Here is a 24,145-nt window from a genome sequence, read left to right on the forward strand (position 1 = left end):
GCTTACAACCCCAGGCATCTGTGCATGTGTCTGGCCAACATGTTAGACATTAGCTGTGTCAAGGAGGCCACATTGAAAATGAAGCTTGCCAAGGTACTCGATATTCAGAAAGAAGGCTACAGGTTGTCTGCCAGATTTGCAGGATGGATGGATGTGTCACCAAAAAAGTCATTCGGTTTAACAAAAATGTTGGTTTTACCAAATTACACTTTTGGTTATACCGAATGACGATATTTTTAAACGTTGCTAACAGGCTGATAGCTAGCTAGCTAGCTAACAAAAGGACACTTAAACATTTTATATTTAGTACAAGTTTTTAAAATATTGCAACATTTTCCATGTTTTATAGCGGTTGTACCGAATGACCTGATGTTTCGGGACATGCATATGATCAAGTGAAAACATGAATTTTTCATATAGTTTGCTTCACGACAGTGTGGTCCTTTGCAGGTGTCTGAATGATGTCACATCCTGTCACATGATATTGACCGCATGACTTGATCCAAAATGGTCCCTTTATATTGGTTACTCCGAATGACATCAATGAAATTCATTTTTACAGACATTCTTTCTCATAACAAAGCAACGACTTCTACAGATAATTTGAATACCATTTTGCAGTATGTTGATATATGATGTTATAAAATCATGCCAGAATAAAAAAATATATACATTTATTACAATTTAAGATATTTTAATCACAAATTAAATAGCTGTATGGCTGTAAACCGAATGACCTTTTGACATTTCAAAATCTTTAAAATACCTTTATATGTAGCAAAATATAATTAAATATATTACCTTGAGTTACATACTTTGGATGTCATATCTTTGTTTTTTTTATTATTATTAAGGCCTTTTATTAAGACAAAAAAAAAAAGACCTGACATGTCATTTACCTAAAAACAACTGGATAAGAGATAGATAAAATAAACTTAAACTTCACTGTGTTTTACAGTTCTGTATATATTCTCTCAACGATTCACTGACTGAGTGTGAATTTGATTCAAACAGCTCTATGTGAATCATTCAGACTAATGACTCACTTTGGATTAACCAGTTCATAAGAGTCATTAGTTTGAGAATCTGACATTTTCGTGTTCATGTTCTTTGCAGGAAGAATTGCCGCACGCTATCGCCACCTCACGATTGACCCCAGACCCTTTTACTACTTAATGAGCAGTTAGTTTATGCATTTCTATCTATCTCATGTGATTTATGGACAAGATATTGAGTTTGGGTTTTCCCTCATTTTTTTGCATTTATAATTCCAATCCAATCCAATGCCAATCAATCAGCTGTCACTGTGGAAACTGTCTTCTCCAAACTGACTTCTTCTGCAGACCTGACAGTGCAGAAGCCAACTTTCATTTTTACACACCGAAAACATCTTAAAATAGATGCTGAGATTTCCCTGGAGGAGAGCACACATTGTTTTTCCCCTCACGCCGCTGCAGGGACCAGCAGAGTTTCCCTGTCATTATCCTCTTAAAATAAATGACTTCTAACTGCATCGCCCCGAGAGCCCATGTCTGTGTGCTCAGCAACATGTGACCTGCGCTATAACAAACAAACCTAACGGTGGGAAATTATGAGTCATGCTAATAGTTTATTAAGCCACATAAATGTTCATCTTTTAGTTTGAAACATGCTGAATGGGCACAAGTGGCATTCTAGCGGGTGCTGGGGGTACAAATGAAGTAACTTTCCCAGAATAATGGCACACATAACAGAAAACATATTTGTATTTCACAGATCCAGCAGGTCATTACAAATAAAAACCTGAGCCATTAGATGGCATTTGAGGTTAAGCACAAACAATCAGTTGTTTACCTCACCATGAGGTGCACACGCACACCTGCATAGTCATCAAAACTGTCCTAATCAATTGGCCTGCAGTGCAGTTCATCTCAAACAGCTCACATGAAAAGCATAACAAAACTAATCAACCCGAAAGGAACTATTATGCAAACTGTGATCAGAGTCAAATCAACAACACCTCAAACACAATATGTTATGAAATCATCTTGACTCACCAATGAACAATCTTTCTTTTGTGCAGTCATTTTTCATATCTGCCAGTCAATGAATGAATTCATTTTCAATTGAAAGCATGAAATCACTCGGTGGCCATCTTGGAAACACCCCAAACATTCGTTATTTTGTAGTACAGCTGCTACCTGCTATCTATCTGAAATGTCCAAAACAATTGGCCAAGCATGTGTCAAATAAGAAATACAATCTGACAGCAGTATAAAAAAAAATCATTTTTTTAGCATTTACAATTTGGCTCAAAAATAGTTGCTGATTTGTTGCACACGCATGGCGTCCTCCATTTCCCATGCTGCGCAAATGAGAAAAGTTACTTCTTGTAAAACACAATGGTAGCCTAAAACAAGTCTAGTTTGTGGATTTTTTTCTTCTTAAAAGAACTGACACTGCCATTTTGCAACAGTGTGATCTAATGTAGAGACGCTATCAGCCATTATCAAGTGACCAAAGCCTTAACATTGTCTATTTAGTTAGTCTATTTCTCTGGTTCTTAACTTCACAGTCACCATCAATCATCAACCTTTAGCCTCTTAGTTCCTGCTATTTGATCACATCTGCAGCTCAAAGACTTTGATTACAGACTCAGACTGTGTTGAAAGTGGACAAACGTCCGTCTGGGTATGTTTTGTATTGGGATCAGCCGGGGTTAATGTTTACGAGAGGACTGGATAATGTTTGCTTGGGTTGGAGCGAGATTGAACCGTCTTAGATCTATGCATTCGCCACTGTCAGCATGCTGATACGCTGTTGTGGTAATGTTTTGTGTAGCAGCAGTTGAAAGAGTCCTGCAAAATTCAATATTAGTTCACAATGAGTCATTTTTGTTGATTTAGAGAGCCTACAGCTATCTAGATTCAAGAACCGCTGAAATCAAAGCTACCGTCTCCTTAATGTGTGTTCAAAAGAGAGGATGCATGCTCTCTAACGCCTCCACATGTGATATGACTCCGCTGGGTCTCTGTAATATGGAATAAGAGAAACATTTTATAAAGATTTAAGATTTCTTTCAACTGCATGATGCATGCAGAGTTTCATTACTGGAAGAATTGGGGGTGTATGATGTGAGAGTGTGTGTGTACACTTTTGCAACTATCAGTGAGGACCGGTTTGAGTTTTCGACCATGGGAATATGGACAAAGAGAGTAAATTGAAGACATTTTGGCCGGTCCTCGGTTAATGAGACCCCTTTAAAGGTTTGAGGGTTAAGTCATTTTTGGTCCCCATGAGGAAAACAGCTTATAAATCATACTAAGTGATGTTTTCTGAAAATGTACAAATGCAGAAAGTTTCACAGAATTGGACTCAGACAGACACATGTTAAACACATTCTCTCTCCCCTTCCTCCACGCTCTATCTCAATCTGCTCAGCAGATGAAAGCAGACAATGAGTGAGGATTTGCTGAAAAGCTGTTACTGGATCGTCTGCTTGATAACTGAACCTGTGATGCATTACTATCAGCTACTCCAGAAAGGAAGAATCAGATGTAATGTAATTCAGTGTAATCACAGTATCTGATCGTGTGTGTGTCCTCACAGTTACCTCTGACGTAACTCTGTGAAGTGTGTGTGTACGTGGAGTGACGTATACGGGTCTTCTATATTTGCTCTTTTAGCATTTTTTGTTTGTTCGTTTTGCATTGCAATATGCCCTAAGCTCATTTGGAAATGAGAGTCTGTCTAACTTTAGATGTATGATTTAAATTTTGATTTGATAAAAAGTGTTTGATTTTGATCTTCACTTTAAGACAAATATTTTTTCAAAAGTTTAATTGAATAATTGTAAATGCATCAAAATCACCAATGTTTCTTTAAGAGGGCAAATGAGCGCCGCCCCCTCTAAACACACTTGTTTTATACTCAGGTTTACTCCTTCTGTCCATCCATCTGCACAATCTAATATCAGCTGTCTCAGACTTCACAGAAGTATTAGCTAATTGCATTTTTTGTGCTAAAACTTGAATTTTAAGATGTACAGTGACATAAAAGACAAACTAAAAATAAAGACAGACCAATCACAATTCAATATACAAATATTATGATGACATATTATCATGCTGCCTGTTACATCTCGAACACTGAATATTGTAACAATTTTCAACTTGTATCTTACATTTCTTATAAGGGGCCATTACAGAATGCGATTAAAAAGCGAGATGCAGGTCAGTGTATGGAAGGTCAAAAGGTTCAAAAACACGTTTAACAACAATTTTAACACGTCAACAATATGTGAAATACATGTATTTCGTGCGTATTTTACATGTTAAATATGTGTTACAACATGTATTTAACAAAACACGTATTTAACGCATGAAATACATATGTTGTCGACGTGTTAAAATGCACATTTTTGAACCTTTTGGCCTTCCATATTAGTAAAGCGAGAAAAAAACGCAAGGTCTAGAGACACGTTTTGTAAAAATTTGAAATTGATGTCTTGACCGCCGTATTTTTACAACGCACGTCATGCATGACACATAAAAAAAGACGGTCAAACGGGTTTGTCTGTAGCGCGTTTACATCAAAAAACAATGGAAAAGAAGAGCAGTAGAATGAAAAAAAATGTGTATGAACTAGCAAATGTTACTATGAGTATCAGTGTATGTCAATGGGGATTATGGGGTGTATGTAAAGTAATACACTGCAAAGCATGTTTAAATGTGCCACATGTGGCGACATCTAAATTAGTTGGTTTAATTCAAAATAAAAGTCACAAATATTTTTTATATGACAGAATTAGATCAAATACATCAGGTTACACTAACAAGACATTTGTAAGAGTCAGTTCAGAAAAAGCTGTTCTTTTTTTAATCTTAAATTTCTTTAAAAAGCATATCAAGTTTAAGCTTACTTGATCAGTGTCAACATGAAAATTATGTACAAAACATTTTTAGTTTACATCAAGCATGTGGAGCTGAATTAATTGCCGTGGAGAGAACAAAAAATTCAAATATATTTGATTTGAAGACTGCCCTGCAGTCTGTATGAGTCAATGCACTGCAAAAAGTGATTTTCTTACTCCAGTGTATTTGTCTTGTTTTCTCCAGTAGATATTTTTCTCAATTTTAGCATAAATCACTTTTATTTTGATGAATTTATCAGAAAACAAGACTAATTGTTCAACGTCATCTTGCTTCTTAAGTCAAGATATTTGTACTTTGGAAAACAAGACAAAAACACAGAGTAAGAAAATCGCTATTTGCAGTGTGTAAAGGTGTTTGTGTGTTGGAGCTCACAGTCCATGTGTGTATCTGTGGCGTGAAGGGCTGTGTTGGGGTGGAATGGCATTGAGGTGATGTCCTGCACGTCTCTCTGCCGTCTTCAGGAGCTCTCGGAGCTCCAGGCGTTCCCGCTCTGCGCGGCGGGACATCCTCCGGGCTTTCCTCAGAGAATGCCTCAGTTTCCCCACTCGTTCTTTTAACTGTTCATTCTTCCTCTCCAGCTCAGCCACACGCTCCTGGAGCTGTCCAACCCGTTCCTCCTCCTCGAACAACACCTTCTGCACGGACGAACACAGCAGCTGAAAGGAAAAAGAGAGAGAGACGGTCACTCGGGGGGTCTGTCCATGCATTGATAACCTGACCCAGTGGAATCAAGGTCAACATGCAACATGACATCATTTCCAGCCTCGGTCAGCCTTATTATTTCCTGTTGAGCTCTGCCTTTCTTTTCTGGGCCCCGACACATGCCAGCGTGTGTGTATGATGGAGGCAGTTGAAAAGTGACATGCTGTCATGCCCACGGTAGACACAAGTCGAGGCATGCTGAGCGTGTGTGTGCATGTGGAGCGTGTGAGATTGCATGGCCGCGTCTGTGTGTATTTGAGCGACGGGAGGCTGCATGTTCTCCCTGAACAGCGGAAAGGTCTAAATCCCTATTGTAAAGAGCCAAATCTAAGTGTTACGTGATGTCAGAGGTCGCCACATGAGATAATTGCACAAAAAAATGATGCTGACTGTGAACACAAATTATTATGAAAATGAATGGAGACAGATGCTGTGAAGTTCAATAATCATTTTTCAGTGAATAATGACTTAAATTTCAGTCTGTTCAAGCAATGACAATGCGTTTTAAAAAGTAATTTATTTGTGTGATGCAAAGCTGAATTTTCAGCATCATTACTCCAGCCTTCAGTGTCACGTGATCCTTCAGAAATGCTGCTCAAGAAATATTTCTTATTATTACCAATGCTGAAAACAGTTTTTTATCAATAGAAAGTCAAAAGAACAGCATTTAACTGAAATCTTTTGTAACATTATGAATGTCTTTACTGTCTTTACTGTCACTTTTGATCAATTTAATGCATCCCCTGTGAACTGTAGTATAAGTTTATGTAATATGTTTGTGCACTTTTAAAAGCTATCCTGGACAGAAGAGCATGCAGAGAAATAAGGCATGATGGGAATGATTGTTGTTGTGTCCTACTGTCCAAACAAAACACCCACTGCTGTAACAACAGCAGCACTATCCAAACGACAGCTCCTCCAAACTACATGACACCCAGAGACAGACAGGTGGACACCAACACACCTAAAACAACACACATGCTAAAATAAACATCTCTACTCATTAACAAGACCTTATGTTTGTGCTTTTGCTTGTAAAACTATGTAAACAGCTATTTAGCGATGCAATTTTATATAAGATTTCTTTTTAATGTGTATTTACAACCACAAGAGCCAAACATAGCCTGCTTTGCTTTCAGACCCAAACTAGACCCAGATGTGGTGGTCAGTGAGTCATCTGTAACAATAGAGAGTGTTTGTAGAAAAGAAAATGAGACAAGAATGCAGACAAACACAATGAGAGAAGTTTGGGCAAACATTTGGGTTTAGACATAGAGGCTATGTAGTTAACAAAAGAATTTTGTAATTGATCCGGTAGGGAACAGGAAGCCAATGGAGCTGAGTGAGAAGGGGTGCGATGTGGTCCGTTGATCTGGTACAGGTGACAATCCGAGGAGAAGTTATTTGGGATGCCAATGAGGAGGGCGTTGCAATAGTCAATGCGGGAAGTGACCAATGTATGAATAAGGACCTGAATCAGAGAGCCATCAACTGATAAAGTGAATGGTTGGGTTTTGGAGATTGTGGTCTTTGAACCAATGAGGAGAACCTTGCTTTTATTTCCACTGAGTTTGAGACGATTGAATGACATCCAGTTACTAATAGCTTGTATACAGGAGGTAAGGGCAGATGGGGGTAAAGAGGTATTTGGTTTTGTGGAGAGCAGTCTGCAGGACAATGGCCCTCCAGGATCAACGTTCCCCACCCCTGCTGTAAATGATAAAAAGCAGTGGTCCCAGCACTGAACCCTGAGGGACACCATGAGAGAAAGAGAGACAGACAGAGCAAGTTTTACCCAAGCTCTTCAGAATCCATACATGATATTTGATGAAATACATTATGCATTCAGACACTGTACTGCATAACAAATGCAATGGTGTTTTTTGCATTTGTATGAATCAGATTAGAGTTTAATGAGTATAATGGATGTTTAAGATGGATGGTACAGGAAGCAGGGGGTGACATAACCAACAGACACACTGGCTACAGTCACAAGAGCACAAAGTCCCTCAGGCAGCCTCAATCCTTTTCCCACAGGAAAGCTCCTGTGTAAAACAGCTCTCATTATCTTTCTGAGGTTCCTGGGCCTGATAATCACCCCCACCTGTTCCTGCAGCACACACCATCATTATCTTTATCTTTTCTCACCGCTGTGTCTACTCTTTCTATACAGAGGTGATTAGTGAAGTGTCCCTGTTTGTCTTCTCTGTAATACTTGAATAATTGTAAGTATTTTAAAAAAAAATGTTTAGGGTTCAGAAAAGATGCAGTTAACAGAAATTAAATTGTTTCGAACCCAAATATTCCTTTATTGCATATAGAAAGACCGACTGTCACATCTGTTTAGCACAGTGGACATCTGTTAGAGAAACTCTGCACCTCCTCAGGTCACTGCCTTTAACATAGACATGCATGAACACACTTCTGATGGCTTAAGCCATGGATATTCTTCAGTGCACAGCCTTGCGAAGTACTCTTCATTTGACTCGTAGACATACACACGCATTCGACACATACAGTTTTGAGCAATCTCTTGCCACGAGTTACAACCCATGTAAATATCTTTGCATTATTTCATGCTAGAGTTGTACAAATGAGGGTACTTTCTAACCTCTTCGCACAATCTTTTGTCTGTGTAAGCCTCAATCGTTGCTGTAGCTTGCATGCGTTCTGGTCTGTTCTGTTTATGCAATTTTTGACTACCTTGTGAATTGACACCCCCAGGGCACGGTTGCCACCTTGTGGATAAACTAATTACTACAAAAAAAATCAAATGTGCATGTGCAACCTGCGCGTACAAGTCGGAATTGACGTCACGTGCACTGTACACTGATCCTCGTGTACGCGTAAGCCCAAAGTATACTTCAGCCGCACAATGTAATTTGCGTCATCAGGCGGATAGATGGCGAAAAAACATGATGTATGTCTGAATTCACAGTACTCATAAAAGAGTAGGTAAAAGGTACCCAGATAAGTACTTCTGGCGAGATTCTGAAGTGTGTATACGATGGACACTTTACTATCCCACATGGACACGGGAGAGGATTTATAAATGACAGTGAAGCAACGCAACTGACGCTGGTAGGTCACATGATATCGACAACATGGCGAATGTAGTACGCCCGGATTACATTCATACTACACACACTAATACTATACAGGACACACTTTTTTAGCAGTTGTGAAGTAGTTGCTTATTCAAAATAAGAACCTACTCAAGAGAGTATGCGATTCTGGACGCAGCCCACGCAGACGGTTCATGTACAATGGCGCATGTGCAAGCGATTTGAGAATTTGAAAATAAAGTCCACAAGACTCGCCGAACGCGCCTTTCCACGTTCACGGTGAAGGAGTAAGAGGGAGAAAGGCAGATTCCCACTGGTTTACTTTTTCATTTTCTCTGTTGGTACATAACACTCAATAAATCTAAAACTGTCAACCCTGAGCTGATGACTGTTTTCGGTTAGTTGAAGTGACTATTTATCTGTACATTCAGGCAGTTCATTGTGTTTGTCTGAATATAAACCCTTCTCTCTAGACAGCAGACCACCGTCCGACTAATGAGCGGCTGTGTGTTTGATGTGTCTGAATGTACAGCAGGCTAATCTCATCAAGGCAAACATATTTGCCACCACTTGATACTCTGTGTGTGTGTGTACATCCACACATCCTCCCAAGCCCTACCACAACCTCTGAGGACCCCTGACATTCCTCCCCTTCTGCATCGAACCGTCCACATCAAACACGATTTATTTTTCCTTTCAAAACCCACTGCCGTTTCCCCAAGAGGATGTCCACATGTCCAGCTGACGTCCCCCTCACTCTTTCTCCATCTTTTTATTTTCCATCTCAGCTTTATTTTCAGTGGCAGATGTGTGTTTAGGTGGGATAGGCTGTCTGTGAGTGTGTGTATGTGTGTAAGGTAGGGCAGCTCTAGCTGGGAGGTCTTTAATCCGGCCTCTATCGAGCCGAATGAACTCTTGAATTACCTCAGCCTCCTACCGTGATGAACAGTCACAGTCGTCAATACAAAGACCACCAAAGAAAGGGACTTGTGTGGCTAAGTATGTGGCGTATGAACCATTTACCCATGAGAACCTGAACATGTTACTTTCATATTATTCTCACTTCCTGTGTCACAAGTTTTTGGCAGCAGCCAACCAGATTCCTCGATTCATTATTGAAGCAGTCGTGTTGTCTTCAGACGTTAGTGTAGGTAGCCGTGAGACATGTTCTGTGTTCAATATATTTTGTTGATCCTAGAACAACATTGCTGTCCAAAAATATTATTTTAACCCTATCCCTACTCCTAAACCTAACCCTACCCATAAGATATCCCTAAAATCAGAGGGAAATTAGGTGAATAACACTGATGTAGAAGCACCTAACCCTGGTTGACATAAACTGTAAACTTGTCCCTCAAATCTGATTGGTTGACTTGAATGTTGTAGCAGGATCAACAAAGATGATGATCCAGGAACATGTTGTACTTGGTGAAATCACGCTCAGTACCACTGGAATGGAAACTGGCTGCTGTTTGACTGTTAAAGCTCAGGTAAAAATAATGCATTTGTGCATGCAGACACTCCTGTCTTCAAAAAAAGGCCATTTACGAGCGTCTTGAATTTACAACAGAGTCGTTTCAAAACAGAACACACTCTGAACGTCTGCCTGTAATGATGCAAAGCTCACGTACACATACTGATGTTCACCTTTAGCAGATTTATGGATTTCAATTCTCTTGTCTTGACAAGATATACAGTTTTCTGCATGCCAATGTTAATTCTACATCGTTCAGTACGTGATTTATCTCTGCCACTCTAATGCATATTGAGCCCATCTGTGTGTGTGTGTGTTTATTGGTGTCGTACCCTGCTGTCTTCCTGGCTCTCCCAATCACTATTAAAGTTGTGCACCGTCTGTCCGCCAGAGCAGTTTGAGAACTGGAAGAGGCTGGAAAACAGTCGTCTGTTATCCAGTGTGTCAGGGAATATGGCGTCCTGGAAGTTAACTCCATGAGGGAGGATGTTGTAGTTTTCATCCATTCTGTATAAGATACACACAAATGTTTGCATATACTGCACTTATGAGGATGTCTTATTGGCTAGTTAAAATATATATATTTTTAAATTATATTAAAATGACAAAAAAATAATTTAAATACTAAAACAAATTGAAAAAACATCTCTACATTAAATGTATTTTTTTAATATCATGTATATTTTAACAGTTCAAGTCGGAATAAAAGAACTTGCAGTTGAGCATGTGAGTTGAATGATTCAATAACCGGCCCGATTCTTAAAGGGATAGTTCAGCCAAAAATGAAAATTTGATGTTTATCTGCTTACCCCCTGGGCATTCAAGATGTAGGCGACTTTGTTTCTTCAGTAGAACACAAATGATGATTTTTAACTCCAACCGTTGCCATCTGTCAGCCGTATAATGAGTGTCAATGGTAACACAATTTATAAGAGTCAATAAACATGCACAGACAAATCCAAATTAAACTCTGCGGCTCATGACGACACACTGATGTCCTAAGACACGAAACAATCGGTTTCTGTGAGAAAACGAACAGTATTTATATAATTTTTTACCTCTAAAACACCACTATGTCCAACTGTGTTCAGCATCAGATTAGTGAGGTCAAAAAACTCGTTCTGCTGACAGAACTGATGTCTCGCGCTTTGCTTCAATGAGTGCGAAACATCACTTCCCTTGTCAGAGCGTGTTCAGACCTCACTAACCGGATGTGGAGGGCAGTTGGACATAGTGGTGTTTTAGAGGTAAAAAATTGTATACTATTTGGTTTCTCGCACAAACCGATCGTTTCGTATCTTAGGACATTAATGTGTCGTCACGAGCCACAGAGTTTAATTTGGATTTGTCTGTGCATGTTTTTTGACTCTTATAGATGGAGTTCCTATTGACACGAATTATACAGCTGACAGACCGCAACGGTTGGAGTTAAAAATCATCATTTTTCAGGGCATTCAAGTCACCTACATCTTGAATGCCCTGGGGGTAAGAAGATAAACATCAAATTTTCATTTTTGGATGAACTATCCCTTTAAGTAGAACCTGTTCGAGTCAATCGTTCGGAAATCGGTCTACGCTGGTGCCGCTGTATGTTTCTGATTAATTAAAAAGAACCGGCTCATAAGAATCGTTCATTGTGGTCGCATTTGATTCACTAAAAAGAACCGGTTCATAAGAGTCATTCGTTTCGGCTACACTGGTCGCGCTGTGTATTTTGATTCACTAAAAGAACCGGCTCATGAGAGCCATTGAGTAGCAGTACTGTGCTGATCAGTAGTTCAGAAAATCAAATATTAACAAAGTATTTCAGGTGGAAGAATACACGTTCGAGAATCGATAGCGGAAATTGTTTTTTTTTTCCAACTGAAGTTCAGAATAACAACTGGTTCTTTGTTTCCAAACAGAAGTGAACCCACCTGAGGAAGAATATGTAGGAGTTGTTTTCCATCACGGTGTGTGACTGACAGCTGAAGTACCCGAGTCCCGTGAGGTTGAGGCGCGAGCCCGCGGGCACCTCCAGCATGCTGCCCCACGCCTGGTCGCATAGCAACTCCACCTCCGCCGCGTACAGCAGCGCGTCCTCTGCGCGCTCGTGTTTCTGGTACGGCAGGTAGTTGTACAGACTGGACGCGTACGGCTCCTCGTGGATGGCCAATACCTTCGCGTACACGATGATCTCGGCGAGTTCAGCCCGACAGCCCTCGCTGAGGGGTCGCCACTCGCTGGGTAGCTGGCATGCAAACGCGAACCCGAAACCCAGCGTTAGCAGAAGCGCAAGGTGCATGCTTCCCGTGCCAGTAAATATACCCACGCGTAAAAATTGCTCGTTCACGGGTTCAGTGGATAGGCAATGCAGTGAAGGCACCCATGCAGCGGCCCGGGGTCAGTTCACATAGTCCCGACCTGTTCAGACTAATGTAGGTTCACAAGTAAGAGTTCCCACGTCCTGCTCCTCCTCGATCCATCACCCCAAAGTTCGTCTCAGGCCAATCGGACGCGCTGGAGTTTAACCAGCCAATAGACGCGCTGCATCCTCCAGCCTCACTGCTACATTCCTGGACACTATTTGGTCTCGTTTTGTTGCCTTTATTGATTATACACAGACATAGACAGATCACTGCCAATGAGAATTCACTTTCACCAAAACTGCTCTGAAGAAAAATACATTTTATAGATTAGGAAATAGTGTATGTTTATGGGCCCTTGACTTTTCAGTGATGAAAAAATGTATTTTATTATGTATTTTATTTATGCATCTTTACACTGAATTTTGAGCAGGCACAGAGTTGTCTGTGTAAACTATCTTTGAAACTGAAAATCTTGTTTAAAATAGTGTTTCTCTTTAGATTTCCCCCCACAAATAGCCTAATAAAGGTGTTAAAATCATGCACTGCTCAAAATGCTAAATTTTGCCAAATTTACACTCCAAAGGCGGCACAGAAGCACTTCTGAAGTGGAAATTAGGTGTCTTTACACAGACTGTTTAATGCTGCTCAGAGGTGGCATAAATGCATAATGGGTCATTTTTTTGTCCAAAGGCCTTAATAATAATAATAATAAAAACAAAGATATGACATCCAAAGTATGTAAGGTAGTAAAACTAGATCTCTTTTATAGAGTCCAAAAGGTTTTTAATTATATTTTGCTACATATAAAGGTATTTTAAAGATTTTGAAGCGTCAAAAGGTCATTCGGTTTAACCATCCAAAGGCCAACACAGCCATTTCATTTGTGATTAAAATATCTTTAAATGTAATAAATGTATGTATTTTTTATTCTGGCATGATTTTATGACATCATATATCAACATAGTGCAAAATGGTATTAAAATTATGTGTAGAAGCCGTTGCTTTGTTATGAGAAAGAACGTCCAGAAAAATGAATTTCATTGATGTCATTTGGAGTAACCAATATAAAGGGACCATTCTGGATCAAGTCATGTGGTCAGTATCATGTGACAGGATGTGACATCATTCAGACACCTGCAAAGGACCACATGGTCATGAAGCAAACTAACTCTCTCTTAACTATTTGAAAATATCACTTGATCATATGCATGTCCCGAAACATCAGGTCATTCTGTACAACCGCTATAAAACATGGAAAATTTTTAATTATATAAAATCTTGTACTTAATATAAAATGTTTGATTGTCCTTTTGCTTGCTAGCTAGCTAGATAGCAACCTGTTAGTATTGTTTGAAAATATCATCATACGGTATAACCAAAAGTGTCATTCGGTAAAACCGAAATTTTGGCTAAACCGAATGACTTTTTGGTGACAAATTTTAAATTTTAATAATAAAAAATAATAAAAATCACATAATCTCATTGTTATCACTTAATAAAACTTAATTATATCTCAATTATGTTTTTTACACTTATCCGTCAATGACCCATTTACACAACAATTTTACCTGCATATTACTATACTAGGGGTTGAGGTGGGTCAGAACAGGCATAATTTAGTCTGACTTTTATGCAGCATTGCGTCTTTGCACAGAATTTTGAGCAGGCACAAAGCAGCCTTAACTCAGCTGTGTAAAGATGCCTTTAGTTTTGAATGCATGTAGCCTACATTACTTAGATGTTGTTCATCTCTGTCTCACTGGCTCCATCTAGTGTATCAACAAAGTCCTTACATTACAGGCAACTCAACTCTTAATTATAATAATTATGATGATGTGTAGCCTATTATTGCAGCTGTTGTTATTGATATAGTGAATTGTTTTATGCCAAACCCATAAATAACCTGCAGTATATGGAAGGAAAAAGCAAGTCTGTTTCTTCGCCTACGACATTTATTGTCATCATATAAATAGGAAATTATGACTCTCATACTCGAATCATAATATGGGTGTCGAAAAGCCCCTCCGTTTGCCCCAGTTCGGAGTGCGTCATATGACCTCAGCAGGACAAACGCAGGGAAATCCCGGGCCGCGTCCTGACATCACCGTCAGCTGGTTCAGTGCAGTGAATGGAGGCAGTCTTACAGAGTAGAGCCCTATGACAGAGGATAGACACTGACCTTTATAACGCTTACTATATACAGACCAATCCTGCTGGATCCCAGATCTGTGCGCTCATCGCGCCGCACTGACGTCTGCATCAGGAAACGGAGCATTTCTCAAAACAAGTTGGTGTACACAAGAAGTCAACGCTTGGTGAGTATCATTATGCTCTTAAATATAGCGAGTTATTTAACTTTACATCTTTAAAAAGTGTATTAATGTGTTGCGCACTTATGAGACATATTAGGGCGGAGATTAACGCGTGTTGGTTCATTTCTACTGCAAATGTCCTCGTTAACGTTCGTTTTTATCGTCACTATTGGGTGTCTTGTGAAACGTATCTGGTGAGAACAGTCAGCATTTAGATTAACGTCCAATCCTATGTGGAAACCAAAGTAAAACAGCTTACCACTCATACATAATGTGCGTTTTTCACAAGTTCAAGCAATGAGATGTTGAAGTTCTGCCAGAAATGACTGTCATAATCTACTCAAACTCATGTCAGTTAAATCTCAAATGAAGTCGTTTGAAGCCATACGGTAGCTTTCTGTATGTACAGAACGAAATTGAAACCATTACTCACAGACAATCCTCCAAACAAGTGAAACAGTGTGACTCGAGAACCTTATCATTATCAGTTCGATTCGTCATCGAATAGTTCAGGGTTTTTGTCATTTGGATCAACTGATAAGATATGACTTTTCATTTTTTGTTGAACTAGTTGTATTTTGAGCATTCTAGTAATGACGCATAAATTGTAAAATAGTCATTAAATCATTGCATATACATTGTGTAGTATATTAAATACAAAGTACTGTTTTTTTAAGACACTGCACAACATTTTTCGCCAGATCATTCGTATAAGGAATGAATACAAGGTCTGTGCATCATATACTGTCCTATTAGTTGTTGAAAGAAAAAAGATTTTTGATTAAAACAATAGTTTTGGTGCATATGAAATGCATTACATTTTTCACTTTTTATTTTTACACTTTAATCATATTTCCTTTTTATAGTTATGCTAAAGCATATATTCGCCTAGAATATACGCTTAGTCTCACGTTACCAGCAGTGGCGGAGCCAGGATTTTTTCATAGGAGTGGCCAGGCAGGGGCCAGCAACCAGTCCGGGGTGGCACCGAAATATCTATAATTTCAATATAAAAATGAGTCTGACTATAATGTACTGGACTGTGCTTACAACACAACTGAATACAGTTAATTTGTACTTAATTGTAATTGAGATAGTGAATTAGATCATGGAATGCTGAGTGAATTTGACCTTTTTTGTTGTTGTTGTTGTAATCATTCCTCACTTGCAGGCATATTAATACAGGGGCTCACATTATAGCTAAATTTCAACTTGTTCAGTCAGTTCTGGTTCTCAAAACCCCCAATAGCTTGTTCTCCATTGTTGCATCTCCATGGATGAGACATGCAGATAACTACATACTGTAGTTTAAAGATTATTCAACCTTCATTTAATTTTATGTATAATCAATGAACTTCAACAATTCTGAGTTTGTCTGTTTCAAAAAGTAACCAAAAGAGTAAACACTAAATGTTTAACTTTCTATATTGTCAAAATAAATAATTGCAACAGTTCATATCATACCCAAATTAAACTCAGTACAAAGAAAAAAAAAAAAGTGTTCCCTTTTGAATTTCCATTTGCTGACAAGGAAGCAGAAGTCAACAGCACATAAATGCCATAATGTAAAATTAATTGTGCATTTAAATGTGATATTTTTGTTTGTACTTTATAAATTAACAAAATTAGCATACAAATGCAGTTCTCACATTTATTTATGTATTAAAAAAATTACATATCAGCTTGTGCCTTATAATTTGTGATCTCGCATATATTAGAATATTTTAGTCCAGAGACATTGCGTGCTCGTAGTTTCTTTTGCGCTTTATAGTGAGTAATATACAGCGTGCCATATTTGTGCGTGATTGAAAAGTGCGCGGTCTTGCAACCCACCAGCTGATAAACATTTACGTAAGCTATAATGTTATTGTTCGCTGTTCACTGCTGTTCTGCTGAAGCTCATTTGGCACCTGTATCATTTGTGTTTGATTTGCCCCTGGCACTGAGGCGAAGTTGGAGTGCGCGTCTGAAAAGTCTACCGTTTTTTGTGGTCTTAAAGAGACGGTTCTGCGTTTAAATAAACGCAATTCTTGTTATCAAAAAAAGTAGACAGAAACAGCAGTTGTGAGCGGGGTGGCCAAAGGGGTGGCCAAGCTTAGGCCAAGGGTGGCCACGGCCACCCCCTGGCTCCGCCCCTGGTTACCAGACATTCAGACTGACGGCAGAAGGTCTGGACTCTATCGCAGCTTTCATTGGCCAAGGACCACCTAAGAAGACATTTGACTGACATGTAACGCAACCAGAGTTCGTTTTGTTCCGCGTCATGTTTAGGGGTGTGAATATGTAAAGTTGGTGTCCCTGCAATAACAGACCGGCGTGCATCTATAAATTATTAATTCAAGCGTGTTGTGTAAGTTTACTGCAACAGTGGAGCCGCGAACTTCACATACTTCTGGAAATCCAGCGTTTAGTTGATCCTGGTAAGCGCTTGTAAACATGACGGCGTTCTTCTTCCATGAGGGGGTTTAGCATCAAGGCATTTGTTTCTAGAGGAACCATTAAAGAACGCAGCATCCTGTATAATTCAACCAACCTGATGATGACTTAGAAACTCCTGAAGTGTTTCCAGTTAAGTGTGCCATATGCATCAGACGTTCAGGCAACGGTTTGTGACATTTGAGGCTGAGACTAGTTCAGCCTAAGTTTCACTTTTCATTGTGTGCTGATGATTGCACATTTGAGTGCCATTCTTATGACTAAGTCATGTTGTGGTATTTCATAACACAGCACACCCTAGCTCAACAGACACCGCAAACATGGCATCTGGTTCATCAATGATGAACGGGGACATCAGTCACCCACGCGGGTCTGGCCCGGGGAATGTGGGCAGTTTAGAGGAGACCCTCCAGCAAATGAACACCCTGATCAAAGAGAACAGAGAGCTGAAAGGTGAGATTTAAACCCCCTCTTCCTGGAAGCACACCAACAGTACACATATTGAATGTCATGCACAACATTCCAATGTCATTGTGTGTATCAATAGAGGCGCTGAAACAGACCAACTTGTCAATGAAGGAGAGATTTGAGGGTCTGTCTGCATGGAAGGAGAAGCAAAAGGAGGAGAGAGACTTTCTGGAGCAACGATTAGAGGAGGCCAAAACCAGACTGACTACTGTGGATGCAGATAACGAGATGCTGAAGAAACGAGTGGAAGAGCTGGAAAAAAGTGGAGCCGAGGTGAGCCAAGATGGACACGATGAATTACACCATCAAGAAGTATATAATCAATTTTAAATAGACTAAAGTTAAATATCTGCCGTAGTGTTTACACACTGAACTGGAGGCACTGAGGGGACAGATTGGTCGTCTACAGGCTGAGAAGAATGATCTGGTAGCATTGAACTCCGAACTCCAGCTCAAAATGGGACAAGGTTCACCTAGAGACTCCTTCATTGAGATTAGGATAGCTGTAAGTATGCACATACACACACACACAAACACAATGAAGGGACAGGATGTTGCTCAATTTGTCACTCTCTGTACTTTCTTGCACAGGAAGATGATTTAAAAGTGACCAGAGATTTACCTGATACACAAATGGACTCATCTGCTTTCTGCATGTAAGCACTGCGAAATGGAAATCATACTGCAATTTTCATTTAAAGGTCCTGTTCTTCGTGATCCCATGTTTCAAACTTTAGTTAGTGTGTAATGTTGTTGTTAGAGTATAAATAAAATATGTAAAATTTTAAAGCTCAAAGTTCAATGCCAAGCGAGATATTTTATTTAACAGAAGTCACCTACATCGAACGGCCAGTTTGGACTACATCCCTCTACTTCCTTCTTTAATGACGTCACTAAAACAGTTTTTTGACTAACCTCCGCCCACAGGAATACACAAGAGTTGCGTTTGTAGAGTGTGTTTGTCGCCATGTCGTGGAAACGCTGTTATTTTCATCCCGCAGTCCAATCACCGGGTCTGATTCCGGCTCAAATTGATAGGGTAAAATTAAAGACATGTTTACAATAACACTGAGCGCTTGCTTCTCAATGTTATGGTAAGAGGCGTGACCTTTCCGGGCAAGGTTCACTAAGCTGCTGTCGAATCACAACACAGGAGCCGCTGGCACAATCAGAACTCGTTACGTATTTCTGAAGGAGGGTCTTCATAGAACAAGGAATCAGCCGTTTTTATGACAGTGGAAACAGCGGTATACAGATAAGTAAATTATGTGAAAAATACTGTGTTTTTTTACACGCGAAACATGAACACATGTTATATTGCACACTATAAACACAATCAAAGCTTCAAAAAACCACAAAAAACGGGACCTTTAAATGCTACACTACATTCACCAATTTTTTAGTTTGTGAGCTAGATCTGACAAAACCACTTTTGGTGACATTCCATCTTAAACTGAAAAACTGATTCATTAACAAATACAGTATGAACAAATACTTTTTTAAAACATTTATCAATTTCTTTAAGGGTTAAAGGGTTAGTTCACCAAAAAATGAAAATTCTGTAAATTACTCACCCTCATGTCGTTCCAAACCAGTAAGACTTTGGTTCATCTTTGGAATGCAAATGAAGACCTTTTTAATGAAATTTGAGAGATTTCTGTCCCTCCATAGATTGCTTGTACGCAACTATCACTTTCAAGGCCCAGAAAGGTACTAAAGACATCATTAAAGTAATCCTTGCAACACCAGTGGTTTAACCTCAGTTTTATGAAGCAATGTGAGTGCTTTGTTTGCACAAAAAAACCCATAATTTATCACTTTATTTTTAAAATCTGAATCTCCAACGCACGTTCACGAGAGCACCATGACTCATGCGTGTTGTGTTGACACGAAAACGTGAGTTGGAGATTAATATTTTGTAAATAAAGTGTTAAATTGCTTTTTTTTGTGCGTGCGTGAACTGTCAATTGAGGGTCAGAAAGCTCTCGGATTTCATTAAAAAGATCTTCAATTGTGTTCTGAAGATGAACGAAAGACTTACAGGTTTGGAGCTACATGACGGTGAGTGATTAATGACAGAATTTTCATTTTTGGGTGAACTAGCCCTTTAAGGAAAGGGTCATCGCTAGTCTGGATAAATTATATAAAAGACAATAGAAGCATATAGTAGGTCCTCATTTTGATAACTAAGCACATATATGTGCGTACACAGGCCAAAGGCTGAGTCGGAGGAACAGACAGTGAGGCAGCTGCTTCACTCCCTCAGAGCAGAGACTGATGCGAAGGAGAGACTGCAGCTAGCGTTCCAGGAGGCACGTGGAAGGTAGGCCACAATTTCACATACCCTCTCAGAAACAGAACTTAAGGTGTTACAGCTTCTTTTATTGTATACGTATGTGTGTATTTGCAGAATTGCAGAGTTAGAGAACAGACTGGATCACGCTGACAGCAGCGCACAGACGTCTCTCCCCTGTGCAACTGAAATCAACGTAGGACAATCAGGCTTTTATAGCAATCCATATAGCATTTTTTTAAGTAAATGCTACATCCACGTGGCTGTGGTCTTTGAGCACAGTCTTGTTTGAAATGTGGCAACAACTTTAAGTTTACATTTAATTTGAGGAAGCAACCAATTTTGTGTATGTTTGTTTTTGTCAGTCAAGCGCTGAGGTGAAGAATCTGGAGGATCAGTTGTTGAAGCTCTGTAATGAATTGAAACAAGCTCAGATCAAACTAGATGATGCTGAGAACATGAAAAGAAACCTGCAAGACAGGTCAGTTTTAACAGTGTCATATGCATCTTTTTTTGATTAAAACAATCACGATATATGTTTATTTTTTTCTAACCATTAAACATATGCAATTGAGACTAAATTGCTTATCATACACTGCTTTCAAACTTTCTGGGAGTGCAAATCTAATTTTAATATGTAAGGTCACCTAAAGTTTAATAGCCTGTTGTTAGATGCAACAAGACAATGACCCAAAGCTCCCAAAGAGTATGATAACAACAAAAGGGCTCAAGAGGTTTATATGTATCCAGTAATTTAATTTAACCTAGAATCACAGTGCACAAATTATCACACAGCATAACTTAAACTTGAAGCTTTACGGGGTCTACAGTGTTTCTTAGCTCTCCAATCTCCTGCTCTCTCTGCAGGTGTAGGGATTTGGAGCAAGATCTGGGCACCTTAAAGACTCAGCTCGGAGAGAAACAGAAGGTCCAGGCTGAGAACGACAGTCTGAAGGTTCAGATGGAAAGTCTCCAGGCTGCTATTAAACTGGAACAGAAGAAAACTCAGGATGAGAAGTGAGTGCATTTTTTAACTGAGTTGCACAGGGGAAATATAGCCCCAAGTCGATTGCAGGTGTTATCTCGATGTTTTCATAATAATCACGTCGCCTCTTATCTTTCTTGGCCAGGAACAACCTAAACCAGCTGAAAGATGCCTACACCAAGCTGTTTGAAGACTACAATGAGCTTCAAGAGGAAAAGAAGAAGAAAGAGGTACAAAATCATTATGGATTAAGTATCAAACTCAATCTGTAATGGAGACTTTTGCATGGGAGCTCCCATTTACTTTAGAAAAATGTAAAACTTCAGCCTTACATTTATTTTCACATTTCACCAGATGCTATTATTTAGGTTTAACTTTTAATTACAAATACTCTAATCATTTTTGGTATTAAGTAACTTAAAATATTTTTATTTACATACAGTTCATTTTGTATTCTGAGTGTTATTCATCTTTCTTATCTCATTGTGTATGTGTGTGATATCAGGGTAGTGTATCACGGGAAGAGTACGATGACCTCCAAACCAGGTTTGCTACGGCTGAAAAGGCACTGGCAGACAAACAGCTGAAGATTGATGAAATGAAGATGGAAATCTTCCAGAAGGAAAAGGAACTAGAAACTATCTCTGTTTTCCAGGCTCAGGTACAAATGATTGTACGGTGACATGGCTGACTGGCCGTCATGTCATTAATATTAAAGGAAAAACTGTATCCTTCCACTCTTTATTTTTTTAAGTAATTATTATGTTTTTTTTGTGTACACATACAGGCAGAGATATATTCCTCTGACTTCTACGCTGAAAGAGCAGCTCGGGAGAAGATTCACGAGGAGAAAGAGCGTTTGGCCACTCAACTGGAGTATGTGAAGAAACAGAACAGCCAACTTCAGGAGGAGATGGAATCACTTGGCAGGTACGTTGTGAACTTCAAACACTTACCCTCTTACATGTGACATCTGTGCAAAGTGAAACCAGATTTTTTTTCATGCTTCAGGCATTCCATGAGTGAGATGCAAAGGAGACATGTGCCACGTGGGGCCAATCCACAAGGCCCCGCATCTCCACACCATCTGCAAGGAGGTAGAAATAGTCCCTTACCTTATTGTACACATTTGTGCTACTGTACCTTTAAAACTGGACAGCGAGAGGACAATTTACATAGACCTCTTTCTTCCTCAGGCGATTGGCAGCAGCAGAATATTCCAGAACATGCTTGTCCCAAATGTGGGGAAGTCCTACCTGACCTGGACTCTCTGCAGATCCACATCATGGATTGCATCATCTGAGCCTGTTGCCTAATAACCATACCAGATCCCCCCTATATGTGAATGAGTGGTTTAATAGCTTTAACTTCAAGCACCATAATGCTTCAATAACACAGGTCTATAAACCCTGCAGCCTAAAAATACTGTACATTATCAGTGTGGATGGTTTCAGATCAATAGATGTTAATGGTCGTGGGTGAGGACTTAATGTGCAGCTTTGGTTCTGACTGGTTGGATTTGATCTAAATACGCCATATATAACAAACATTCATTTAAGCTGCTTTAGGACAATTTATCTATGTCAACTATTACGAAAAAGTATATTATGTTGCAGGTGGGCAATCAATGTGGCATATATTACACAAAAATATATTAATCTGTTGTGGGCTAAATACATTATGCATTGCAAAAATATTTTTGTTTGAGATAGAATTTGTTGAGAGAATCATTTATTTTAAAAACTTGAAGCCTTAGTTAGTTAGTGGTTAATTATATTTTCATTATACTCTCAATGCCCAACATTATACAGGCAGAGATCAACAGATAATGTTTTTTTATTATTATTATTATTTGTTGGATCTGTTTAACTGTTAAAGCACTTTATCCTGTTTGATAAGCATGGTTAGTGAGTTAGTAAGATTTGGGGTTACTTTGAATAGAACTGTGTCTGTCTGTTAACACCTACCTAAATCTAATAAATGCTTCTCTGAATTCATAAAGATGTTTTGTCTTTGTCACAACATCACTTTATCAGTAATGTGCTCTTGATGATATTTTGGGAAAATATAGTAGTCAACATTTGAAGTGGATCGAAACCTTTCATCAAAGTTGTCCTAAAACCTTCTTCTTAGGACATCTTAGTTCTTAGGACAACTTTGATTAACTTTCTTGATCCACTTCAAATGTTGACTACTGTAGTATGGCCCTGCAGTAGGCTACGTTGCATATTAATCTTAGCGTTGCAATGCATATTAAAGGACTTTTACAATAAAAAATGATAATTTTGCTGTCATTTACTCACCTTCCTGTCGAAATGCGTATGGTTATCTTCCGTTAAAGACAAAAGTACATGTTGATACACAGTATGTAATGATCTCTCCTCTTATCGATGTAATGAAAGTGAATGAGGCTGCCAAGCTAAAAATGACAAAAAACATTACAAAAGTATCATAAAAGTGATCTGATACGATTCGTCCGCTATGTTAATATCGTTATTAAGTCATAATATAGATTTATGTTACGAACAAACCTCAATTAAAGTCGTTAATCACTGATGAGCTTCAACTCCTGAGAGCTTTTAACCGCTGCTGTCCGAATCGTGAGTGAATCATTTAAAACGATTCGACTCGCGCGATTCATTCATGACATCGCCGCGATTCTTATGAACGTGCCAAGTAGCGCCATGATTTATGTAAAAAATGGCTTACTTTTTGTCTTACATATAAATACAATATGGCTGCAGAATATTTTAAATATAGTATTATATAGTATGCTATACTGACACATTTTTATGGTGTTTTTGGAGCTTGACAGTCCTCATTCACATTCACGTTTTTGATTCAACCAAGAGACCTTTTTAGTAGTTGGCTTATCATTTAGGGATGCACTTACTTAGGTAGGCCTATGCACTACCCGTTCTGTATCATAAAAACGAGTGCAAAATGCTAGGCCTAATATTTACAAGTATAAAATGTGTGATATGCACTTTAATGAGGGAATTTATCACTTGCTGCAAGTGGGAAATAAATCCATGTGCAGAAAGAGGAGTGTGGCTAATATGGCACAAACATTTGAGAATGAAAGGTGATTATGAATCAAGCATTTGCCTCTGCTTTTCAATTCACACTAAATCTAGTTTTTTGATTTA

General features: G+C 39.0%; 2 protein-coding genes across 2 annotated transcripts; one reads left to right on the top strand and one right to left on the bottom strand.

Annotated features, from left to right (window-relative positions):
* Positions 1-4,702: 4,702 nt before the first annotated feature.
* On the bottom strand, positions 4,703-23,653 carry ccdc3a (coiled-coil domain containing 3a). The gene is made up of 5 exons (XM_048155183.1): positions 23,528-23,653; positions 23,300-23,415; positions 12,071-12,738; positions 10,487-10,661; positions 4,703-5,569 (listed from the first exon to the last, which is right to left on the bottom strand). The coding sequence occupies exons 3-5, from the start codon at positions 12,436-12,438 to the stop codon at positions 5,282-5,284; spliced, it is 831 nt and encodes a 276-aa protein (XP_048011140.1). The 5' UTR covers positions 12,439-12,738; positions 23,300-23,415; positions 23,528-23,653; the 3' UTR covers positions 4,703-5,281.
* Positions 14,600-22,993, top strand: optn (optineurin). The gene is made up of 14 exons (XM_048155182.1): positions 14,600-14,817; positions 17,542-17,703; positions 17,798-17,991; positions 18,077-18,223; positions 18,310-18,374; positions 19,931-20,041; positions 20,129-20,207; positions 20,377-20,492; positions 20,879-21,028; positions 21,142-21,226; positions 21,502-21,657; positions 21,784-21,926; positions 22,008-22,093; positions 22,193-22,993. Exons 2-14 carry the CDS (start codon positions 17,571-17,573, stop codon positions 22,297-22,299), a joined length of 1,572 nt encoding a protein of 523 aa, XP_048011139.1. The 5' UTR covers positions 14,600-14,817; positions 17,542-17,570; the 3' UTR covers positions 22,300-22,993.
* Positions 23,654-24,145: the final 492 nt, after the last annotated feature.

This window comes from Megalobrama amblycephala, linkage group LG14 (assembly GCF_018812025.1).
Source record: "Megalobrama amblycephala isolate DHTTF-2021 linkage group LG14, ASM1881202v1, whole genome shotgun sequence".
In the NCBI taxonomy this organism is placed as follows: domain Eukaryota; kingdom Metazoa; phylum Chordata; class Actinopteri; order Cypriniformes; family Xenocyprididae; genus Megalobrama; species Megalobrama amblycephala.